Source organism: Periplaneta americana, chromosome 3 (genome assembly GCF_040183065.1).
Source record: "Periplaneta americana isolate PAMFEO1 chromosome 3, P.americana_PAMFEO1_priV1, whole genome shotgun sequence".
Lineage (NCBI taxonomy): Eukaryota > Metazoa > Arthropoda > Insecta > Blattodea > Blattidae > Periplaneta > Periplaneta americana.
In genome coordinates, this window is record NC_091119.1 from 123,735,203 (window position 1) to 123,746,354 (window position 11,152).

At 38.4% G+C, this 11,152-nt stretch overlaps 1 protein-coding gene across 1 annotated transcript in view; it reads right to left on the reverse strand.

Moving 5' to 3' along the window:
- LOC138696488 (WSCD family member AAEL009094) overlaps positions 1 to 3,826 on the reverse strand; it is a 136,382-nt gene extending 132,556 nt beyond the window's left edge. Inside the window, exon 1 of the mRNA XM_069821510.1 lies at positions 3,492 to 3,826. Coding sequence (XP_069677611.1) covers positions 3,492 to 3,593 — 102 coding nt within the window. The 5' untranslated portion in view covers positions 3,594 to 3,826. The remainder of the gene's footprint in view (positions 1 to 3,491) is intronic.
- Positions 3,827 to 11,152: the final 7,326 nt, after the last annotated feature.

Sequence of the window (11,152 nt, forward strand, 5' to 3'; positions counted from 1 at the left end):
CAAAATATTTGAATTTTTCCACCTCTTCGAAGAATAAATCTCCAATTATTATATTTCCATTTCGTACAATATTCTGGTCACGAGACATAATCATATACTTTATCTTTTCGGGATTTACCTACTTCCAAACCTATCGCTTTAATTTCTTCAAGTAAAATTTCCGTGTTTTCCCTAATCGTTTCCTAACATATTCACGTCATCCGCATAGACAAGAAGCTGATGTAACCCGTTCGATTCCAAACCCTCTGTGTTATCCTGAACTTTCTTAATGGCATTTTCTAGAGAAAAGTAAAAAAGTAAAGGTGATAGTGCATCTCCTTGCTTTAGCCCATAGTGAATTGGAAAAGTATCCGACAAAAGCTGGCCTATGCGGACTCTGCTGTAGGATTCACTGTGAAACATTTTAATTAATCGAACTAGTTTCTTGAGAATACCAAATTCAATACGAATATTATATAAAACTTCTCTCTTAACCGAGTCATATGTCTTCTTGAAATCTATGAATAACTGATGTACTGTACCCTTATACTCCCATTTTTATCCAATATCTGTCGAATACAAAAAATCTGATCAGTAGTCGATCTATTACGCCTAAAACTGCACTGATGATCCCCAATAATTTCATATACATATGGAGTTAATCTTCTCAAAAGAATATTGGGCAAAAGTTTGTACGACGTCAATTTTTGTGATCGCTACACTGGAAAATTCGCTACACTGGCATTCATTATAAAAGCGTTTCTCCACATTAATAATATTAGGCAGGACAATGGCAAGGACCGGTAAAGGATTTCGTAAAAGTGAAATATTCATTATTCTATGATTGTTATAATTTTTCACTGTGTTACTATTACCCGAGTGAAGTCCAATAGTCGTGCGACCTCACACAAAGTGAGTCCTACCGAGTATCGTGTAATAACTAGACTTAAGATTTAGGCTGTGAAAATTAGATTTTGAGTGCCTAAAATAAGCTGAATAAAACTATGAAATAGGATGTGAAAGTCATATCTAAAATTACCTTTCATCACATCTCACTCACAATTAATAAATATCTCTTATATCTACTATTACTAGTCAAGTATTAAGTATCTTATAAAAATCTATTTCTTCAGAGATTACCTTGAACAATAGTGTATTTCTCTAGCTGTATGTATATGGGTATTTTAAAATGGAATGGAACTGCGCAGTGATGAAAAACAGAAGGATTATTTTATTCCCTAAATTTAGGCTACATTCGAACCACACGTATTTTTCATAATTGCACTCACAATAAACAACCAGTAACTTCTCCAAATCTTCGAGAGACAATTTACACTTTTTGTCTGTTAGTACAATTTTGTAGCCAGAAAACGAACGCTTAACGTCTACTCATGTCGCGGGAGGGAGCATATTTCAATTTTGGAATCATTTGTAATGGAAAGTCACATTTTCTAGTTCTGTTACACTTCTCCGACAAAACACTCGCTGCTGCATTGAGATCGGTAAGTACAAGATTCTTCTAGAGAACATTGTCTAGATTTTCGCGGACCGGTGCTCTACTTTTTCTCCGGCTGGTCAGGGTGCTGAGCTACGTTTCTCCCTTAATGAACTAAAATGTGAAGTTTCTCGTAATTTCGTTTCCCTGTAGCTTCCAAAGGAGCAAACACAGTAACCAACAATGTAAAATGTGATCTGATATGAATGGAGTCACCGATCATTAGCACAGGAGATAGATGTAAGTTACCTCATCTTACAACAAAAAAATGTCTGCCACTTCGTCAAGGTAAAGCGAGTTGATTTTTACTGTTACAAAAAAAGAAAACACAAAAATTGTATTGTTAATATTTTAAAATACTACTAAGATTTACTTAAAAGCATCCATCCTCAAGTGAGGTTGGCCACTGGGATCCGGAATTAACAAACAGAAAAAGATAAAGGGAAATGAAACGAGTAAAATAATTATTCAATTTGTACATTAAAACAAAAATGTATGTGTCAGCATATAAATGATGGTGTAGAATTTGAAGAGAGGCCTTCAGAATTTCCATCACAATCTCCTGAATCTCATATAAGGGAATTTTAAAAGATTTAAGGATATTACATGTAAATTTTGTCTCGTTTCGTGGCGTCGTGGTCTAAGGCATCCTGCCTAGGGCTCGAGTTACGGAATGCCCGCTGGTTAAAGTCCTCATGGGGAAGAAATTTTCTCATGAAATTTCGACCAATGTATGGAACCGGTGTCCACCCAGCATCGTGATGCACTTGGCAAGCTACGATAGGTAGCGGAAATCCGGTTTCGCAAACCAGCTATAACAGCTGGAGGGGTTAATCGTGCTAACCACACGATACCCCCATACTGGTTGGATGATCGTCCACCTCTGCTTCGGTATGTGGACGTGAGGCCAGCAGCCGGCTGGTCGGTCTTGGCCCTACATGGGCTGTAGCGCCACGGATTTACTCTTTTTATGTAAATTTTGGTAAACAACTCCTCGTTCCAAATAGTAAGTCCGTAACATCCCAGTTGTAAAGCGAAATGCCATATTTTTCACTGAGGTATGGAAGTCAAGGTACATATTTAGCTCGCTTGTCATCATTTAAGCTAAATGGGTTCTAACGTCAAATTAGGCATTTTTGAGTTTTATAAAATTAGAACTATTACTTATCAATCCATAAAACGTGTTAATGCAACTTCATATGAGTATATCTCTTCAGGAACGAAATAAATTTTACATAAGATCCGATATCTAGAATAACAGCTAGAAAAGTCCAAAGTGAATTAGAGGTAAACTTCGACTGTAGTGTGAGAATCAACAGTATCAACATTGTCACTTCGCCCCCAAAACTACGACATAGAAAATAAACTGTGGAGATTTATTGCTAAATACTCGAAATAAAAGAAGGTATGCAATTCCGATCAGTATTTGAGATTAGTGTAATAATTTGCTTGTACAGCTCGATTCATCGTTAATGGCCCCTGTCCTTGGTTGTTTGGCTAGTGAGCGAGCCGGGTGTTGCGTCATAAGAAAGAAATTTAATCACAAATGTGCATAGGAGAGGAAGAGGAAAGAGGAAGAATGAAAACAGTATCTATGCTTGAAGCAGAGGGACACTCATGTCAAGAAAATGTAAGTCATCATAGCATTGTTTAGTCGACAGACGTAGTGGTTAGTAACGGGACGTGTGGAAGAATATTGTGTTTCAAGACGGAGTGTACCGCGACATGATAAGAAGGAAGTGTTAGGTGTTATGACTGCGCGGCCTGACCTGTGTGACCCAGCCCGCCACTAGTGATGAGTAACTCGCTCTTAGTCTATCTACTTACTTTTTGCAGGGGCCAAAATCCCTGAATCAAGCCGTACCTTCCCTCCTTTCGAGTTTCCGTACACAGCGCTCCTCTCACGAGAAGCTCCTTACAACGGACTGGCAAATTTGCGCATGCGCCGTGACATAAATTCCTGTCGAGGGTTTTCTCGTGGGCAAATGACAAATATTGTGGGGCTGCATCCACTGACCTTGTGCTGGGCATCCAGAGTGACGGTGGAGATAAGGAGGACCCCTGCCAGATACAGGGTCAGCAGGAGACCAAGGGCGCACACCCGGCCCCTACACAGCATAACTCCATCCTCAGCGCAGGCGCAGTGCGGGCCTCATGGCGTGGAGCTCAGTCGCCCAGCATCTGTGCTGTAACCATGGCTACGGGCAGCCGAATCAATACCGCCGTATCCCGCCCGGGCCAGTCTAACCTCAATCCGCCGAGCTACAGAGCGACGCTCTCGGGCGCCGGGACGCTGCCTCCGCGCGGAGTTGCTGCCATGACGACGTCTAGCGACCGACTGAGCGAACGAGCGGACGCTCAGCCGCCCGGCCCGACACGGGGATCAATACCCCTGCCCCCCCACACTGGCGGTGCCATCCGTCCTCCCCCGCGCCCGAAATGAGATCATAAATTGATATACACCCGGTGCTTTTTTAGCAACGCTGAATCATTGCGTGTCACTCTGACTTAATGTTTGTTTACTTCGTAGTTCGATACTTTGTCAACCGATGTTCGACATCAAATATCTGTCGTTCGTCAGATAAAAATGGAGATTGAATACAGAGCAGTCTGGACCAGATTTATTTACTGCCTTCATATCTACTTATTTAACGACGCTGCACCAAGTGAAGTGGGACGTAAACATTGATATTTAATTAAAAATTGACTACTACCTTGTTTAACGACACTGTCATCTACATTTCGAAATAAAGATTCTTTAATATTGAATTTGAGATAAATACAGGCCCTTTTCCAGTTCCAGATTTCGTTTGTTCAGCGATGGTGCACCAACTTGACGTCCATTATTTCATAACCCAGATCCTTAATTATTTCCTTCTGGTTAAAAATGAAAATTAAATTTAAAAATGATTTTCTTTTCTCTGTACGTTTTTCAGCTGCATTAACAGCTGCATATCCACCGGCGTAGCTCATTCGGCTAAGTCGCTTGCCTGCCAATCCGGAGTTGCGTTCGGGCGCGGGTTCGATTCACGCTTGGGCTGATTACCTGGTTGAGTTTTTTCCGAGGATTTTCCCAATCAGTAGGCAAATGTCAGGTAATCTATGGCGAATCCTCGGCCTCATCTCGCAAAATATCATCTCGCTATCACCAATCCCATCGACGCTAAATAACCTCATAGTTGATACAGCGACGTTAAATAACCAAGTAAAAAAATTAACTGTATTCTCTCAGTTATAGGCATGGACAAAACGAAGGGGAATAATTACAGGACATGTTAAATACGTTTATGAACTGCAGTGCACTAATGACAGCGTAAAATGATGTATTTGGCAAAATTATGTCAAATATAAGGGCGGAGTGCTAGAATTTCAATACTAATGTAACTGACATTATAATTGATTTTCTGCTGTCGCTCAAGTGATAAGTTCCTGGCTACTGGTATAGCTCAGGCGGTAGCGCGTTTGCCTGCTGATCCGGAGCTGCGCTCGGGAGTGAGTTCGATATTCGCTTGAACTGATTATCTGGTTGGATTTTTTTTTGTTTTCCTCAACTAAGATGAATGTCAGGTAATCGCATGGCGAATATCAGCTTCATCTCATCAAATCCGTCTCGCTATGACTAATTCCATCGATGCTAAATAACTAGCAGTTGAAACAGTGTCGTTAGATAACCGACTGAAGTAAGAACAGATCCTCCTCGGTGGTCCAGTGGCTATCTAGCTTGCCATCGGATCCGAGGTTCGCAGGTTCAAATCCTACCGAGAACTATTAATTTTTAAGGGCGAATAATCCTTAGCATGGCTCACTTTGAAAGGAAAGAGAAACTGGGGGTTCCATGTTGTACATATTTTAAGTTTATTTATACACACTTTAACATCTGTGGTCATACTGCGTGTGTAAGATCTTTTGGTATACTATTTTTTTTTTTACTATTGACGAGCTCCTGCTTCTATTGTCGTGTGATATAGATGCCTTGTGATCATGTAACTGAGTTTAGATTTTGGTTAATGTTTATGATATTGGTGATTAAGGCGGTGATGAATCGTGGTATGTAAATTTTCGATCCGGCATTTGCCTTTGGGACTGAGAGAAACCATGAAAAATTCCAGTCAGATTGGTCGGCCATAGAGTTTGAACCCGGGCCCTCCCGATTGCGAGTCTCAAACTTTACTGCCTGATGCAAATCTGGCTTTCAGGTAGAAGCTCCCTGTAAAACAGGTTTGAATAATTTCAAGGGAAAAATTGTTCCGGGGCCGGGTATCGATCCCGGAACCCTTCGCTTAGCGCACGAATGCTCTACCGACTGAGCTACCCCAGGAACTATACACGACACCGTCACAATTCTTCCCTTTATATCCACACAACTCAAATGGGCTGACAAAACGCCAGAAACTCAACTTTGACTGCATAAAATTGTGTGACTTAAATTGTGGCTTTCTGTTAACGTACCTACAGTAACGAATATATTATGCAAATCTGGCTTTCTGAACATTCGTTACTGTAGGTACGTTAACAGAAAGCCACAATTTAAGTCACACAGAATTTTATGCACTCAAAAGTTGAGTTTCTGGCATCATGTCAGCCCATTTGAGTTGTGTGGATATAAAGGGAAGAACTGTGACGGTGTCGTGAATAGTTCCTGGGGTAGATCAGTCGGTAGAGCATTCGTGCGCTAAGTGAAGAATCCCGGGATCGATACCCGGCCCCGGAACAAATTTCCCTTGAAAGTTACTGCCTGAGTCAATTCGTTCGGTGTGTTGCGCAATTTACATTTACGATGTGTAAAGGAAACATGTCCCTGATAGAGATCTCTCGGAAAAATTTGTTCGGCATTTTTTCGTCTACGTCGAAATTTGGACGCATTGCAAAGACCCATATCAGCAGTGAGGTAAGTGCGAGATGGCCTGCCCACTCTCCACACCTAATCAATTCCATCAGTTGGCAAATCCAGCTGCCACAAATTGGATTCCTGACTGGAGGGATCAGTATGTGCGATGTGACTTATCTTTGTGCTGTGTTGTCTTAAGTAGCATTGTATCTGCTGACTAGACGTGCAGGGAGTCACGTCGCAAGTGAATATCTACAACAATTTCCAGAATAACTCCCATTTTAAGTTGGTTTATTTCGGAAATTATGTAAGCTGTAAAACACAGTTCCAATAGACATGCTATTCATAAACATTTCGGTATCCCGCGCTACGAGCGTGCTAAACTAGCCCCGGTTATCGACTGGTTACTTGTACAGGATTCATATCATATCATATCGCTAACACTGGTTTATAAATACGAAAAACGTTAGTTCGCTGATCATCCACCGGAAACCCGCGCTAAGAATGTCTATGAATACGGCCCCTAGTATCTCCCAGTTTATTAAACTTGCGGCTGCCACATGTGCATGCACTGGATATTGTTGCAAAATGTAATTGTTAGAAAACTGTGCTATCGAAGCCTCACAGAGATTTTTGTGTTCTGAATTTCGCAGTTCTTCATTCTGTTGTGCCCGTAGGAAGAGACAGTCGAGTTCATTTTTCAGCTCCATCATGTGCGTAATTCTACAAGTATCTCCCCCAACGTTGGATTTGTCATTGCACTGCTGAGGACCAAAACTTAATGAGATGGCTTCCCTACTCACCTGACAATCCCTGTGATTTTTTCCTGTGAGTACGTAAAGGACAGTGTTTGCGTTCCTCCTTTGTCCAACCACCTGCAGGAGCTATGGCTTCACAGACGGTGGATTGTGGTGACACGCTGAGCAGAATGTGCGATGAATTGGAATATTGCCTAGATGTGCGCCGTATGACCAGAGGTTCATATATCGAAGACTTGTAAGTTATCAGACAAAACTTGGAGAGATTACCTGTCTGTTGACAGTTTTGAGTTCCTTTAGTGTAGCATTAACAGTTACAGAGATAAATTATTGTGAAATCGGAGCAATCATTTTAGTATAGTTACGAATCTGCACAAATATCCTTTCTTCAACAGAAAAAGCCTGAATGATCTGTGTAGATTTGGTGACAGTGCTGTACCTTTAAGGATGAAGTTCTTTGACCTATTGTGAGGAATAGGTGCCAACTTTAGAGATTCGCAACTAATTGCACTTCCTGCATATATATTTAGCACGATGCAAGGCCACCGCTTACGACAATATAGCAAAAACAGAATAGAAGAAACAGAAACACCTAGACTTTATGTTAGGAATACACATCTCCAATCTTCTGCAGGGGATCGAACCAAAATTCACTGATTTTTGGATGTAAGTGCTGCCCGCTTGTAGTAGATAATAATGAGATTAGACATTGAAGTTGGACGAGGAATAAACTGTTTCTTATTGTTTTTGTTGAATTTAATTTTTAAGTTAAGAAAGCTTAAATTTATTTATGGGACGAGAAGACCCTATAGAGTTTATATATATTATTTTATTTATTTTGTTTGATTATTTTATTTAGTATTTAATATATTTTGGTTAGTTATGACACTAACATTGATTTTAGATGTTATGCACCGAAGGGAATTTCAAATAAGGAAAGAAAAAAGTGACAGGGGATTTGAGGAAATCCCTGTGATTGCATGTAACGTCTATACAGGTTTAGTGTATTGGAATTAGAATAAAGAAGTACAATTTACTGTAAGATATGTGTGTCTAATAAAGGGAACGAAATAAGTTACGAATAAGTCAGTCGTACAATTATTATTATTATTATTATTATTATTATTATTATTATTATTATTATTATTATTATTATATTATTATTATTTTTATATTATTATTATTATTATTATTATTATTATTATTATTATTATTATTATTTTACCGTTAATAAATTTAAACAGAATGTATACTATTATTGAGATGTATTTGAGCCACACACAAAAGAGAATTAACTGGTGTACTACATATATAAGCACATGGCACTATCTCATAGTTATTTGTCCTTCTATATGTGAGTAATGCCAAGCTTATATTGGCATTCTGTAGTTAGGAATGTGTTGTGCACGCGTTTGCTACGCATTTGTTTCGCGTCCATGTAGAAACACACCTGAATAACTTTAATTATTTAATAAATTCAACTCCCCCAATATGGATTACAATAAACTCTTCCAAATACATTATGTACAGTATTTATGCAGACGTCCCTTCTGTACAGGAATGGATTATTCATATTATTGTTTATTGGATATGACCTAAGCATTTCCATGGACAGACAGAATAAGAAACGAAGCTGTGTTGGAAAGAATGAGTGAAGAAAAAATGATGCTGAAACTGATCAGGAGAGAAAAAGGAATTGGCTGGGTCACTGTCGAGAAGAAACTGCTTACTGGAAGGAATGGTGAATGGGAGGACAGTTCGGGGCTGAAGAAGATGTCAGATGACAGACTATAATAATATATATGGATCATATGCTGAGATTAAGAGAGTGCAGAAAATAGGATTTGGAGAAAGCTGGGTTTGCAGTGAAAGACCTGCCCTTGGGCAGAACACTGTATGATATGATATATCAGTGTGATTTCTTTTCCACAAAATCCTTTAATTCTGTCATATTAGTGTTGTTCGAATATAAACGTTACACATCTAAGTACAATGCATGAAAGTTATGCGCAAAAAGTTATTGAAATGTGATTATAGAAAGGAAAAAAGTGTAACGAAGATGGCGTATGCCTTCTCATTCTGAGTTTCATTGTCTTTAACTGATATTCAAGAGACATACCCACATGATAGAAGTAAGGAGTTGAACTCGAGCACAGAAAAGAAATTGTTTATAACCCCAAAAATAATGAAACATTATTTCATTTATAAATTGTAATGGTTTAAGTAGCTGCATGTCATAGACTAATTCTGCACAGATTCAAATTAAATAATTATGCGTATATTGTAATCATCACAGCACCGTTATCCGAACTTATAGAGTGTCGGCTTTCCACACTGGCGACCCATGTTCGAATTCCGGGGAGTCCGACTGGGTTTTCTGGTGAACAAAGACGGTACTTGGTGGTAGGTTTTAGCAGGATCCTCTTTTTTTTTCTCTACCGACATTCCACCATTGCTCCATTAATTATCGTGCAGTGTTGAGTAGTTTGCCTCCCATGATGCACCAAGGGCAACGCCTATGGCGGCTAGAAGGACTAGAGCTTCGGAGCGTCACCCATAAATGGGGACACTTGGGTGAACGACGTAAGTCAAATGCCCGCCGTCAGATTAAAAAAAATGTAATGACGTCTAATATGATTCACCAGTGCTCCATTAATTATCGTACTATCTTGCAGTGCTGGGTAGTTTGTCTCCCATGGTGCACTAAGGGCAACGCCTATGGCGGCTAGAAGGATTATAGCTTCACTACACTACACTACACTATGTAGGCTATTATATTATATTATGTTATGTTATGTTATGTTATGTTATGTTATGTTATGTTATGTTATGTTATATTATATTATATTATATTATATTATATTATATTATATTATATTATATTATATTATATTATATTATATTATATAGCCTACTTATTGTCCTCCAACACATCCAACTTTTACTGTACTCTATGAAACACTTAAAAATTACCAATATATTTTATTCTTCATGTCAGTCGACCCTTACAATCTCTATTAAATTTGAAAATATTTTCCATTACCATAATATTAGTCATTACTATAACACAAAAAGAAATAAACTTTTAAAATTTTGCTTGAAACGTACAGCAATCCGAAATTTATATTTATTAAACTTTTTGCCTTTCCTTCTCACCTTAACTAGGAATTTACATAATATATATTTTTAAATTAAATCCACTTACAGTCCCGCATAACTAATTTATACGCTATTATATTGTTTAATATCACAAATTTATATATATATATATATATATATATATATATATATATATATATATATATATTTTAATTTTGGGTTTCTGAACACAAAAACAATAAGTGCATCGAGCCACCTTTGTGGCCGCAGAAAAGGCAAACATCTTTCCCAGTCATCATGCATACTGTATAGTCTAAGGAACGCTACTTGCTGCGCTTTCAATTTTTTTTCATCCTCTTAATGTTAAGTGGAGATGAGATCTTGCAAAGTTTGTACTGAACTTCTCTTTGATTTTCATTCGTAATTGTATTTCTTCGTTTAATAATCCTGTTAACTGAAGGTACTATTGATAGATCATGATACAGTAAGACAATAGGCCACTAATCGGTAAATGGCAAAATACATTATCAAAATTATATGAGGTTTTAGCGGTGATCATAGTGGTGCTAGGTTTTGCACCGTATCCCTGTTTTAGAGACATCCAACGTTTCGGAATTATGTGCGGTCTCCATCTTCATGGAAGACAGGGAAAGGGAAAGAGAAACCTACCGTTGGATCCTTTATAAGACTGGCCCAGTTCTGTTGGTATCTTATTCAACAGATAGGTTTCCCCTTCCCTGATGATGGAGCCAACATGTAGCTCCCAAACATTGGATGTCTTCACATCTACCTTACGGTGCAAATACCGTAAAACTAAGCAAATATGGTCCACATTTATGACATTTTAACTTACAGATTATTTAATTGAAGTAGGATATTTTTCAACAGCCTTTTGTTTGTGTGTCTAGGTAATGCAGGTTGTTTTTTTTTAAAGCCTATTAATCATAAAAAGTGTAAGGTAAGTATTTGTTAATATATTCTTTATTAAACATT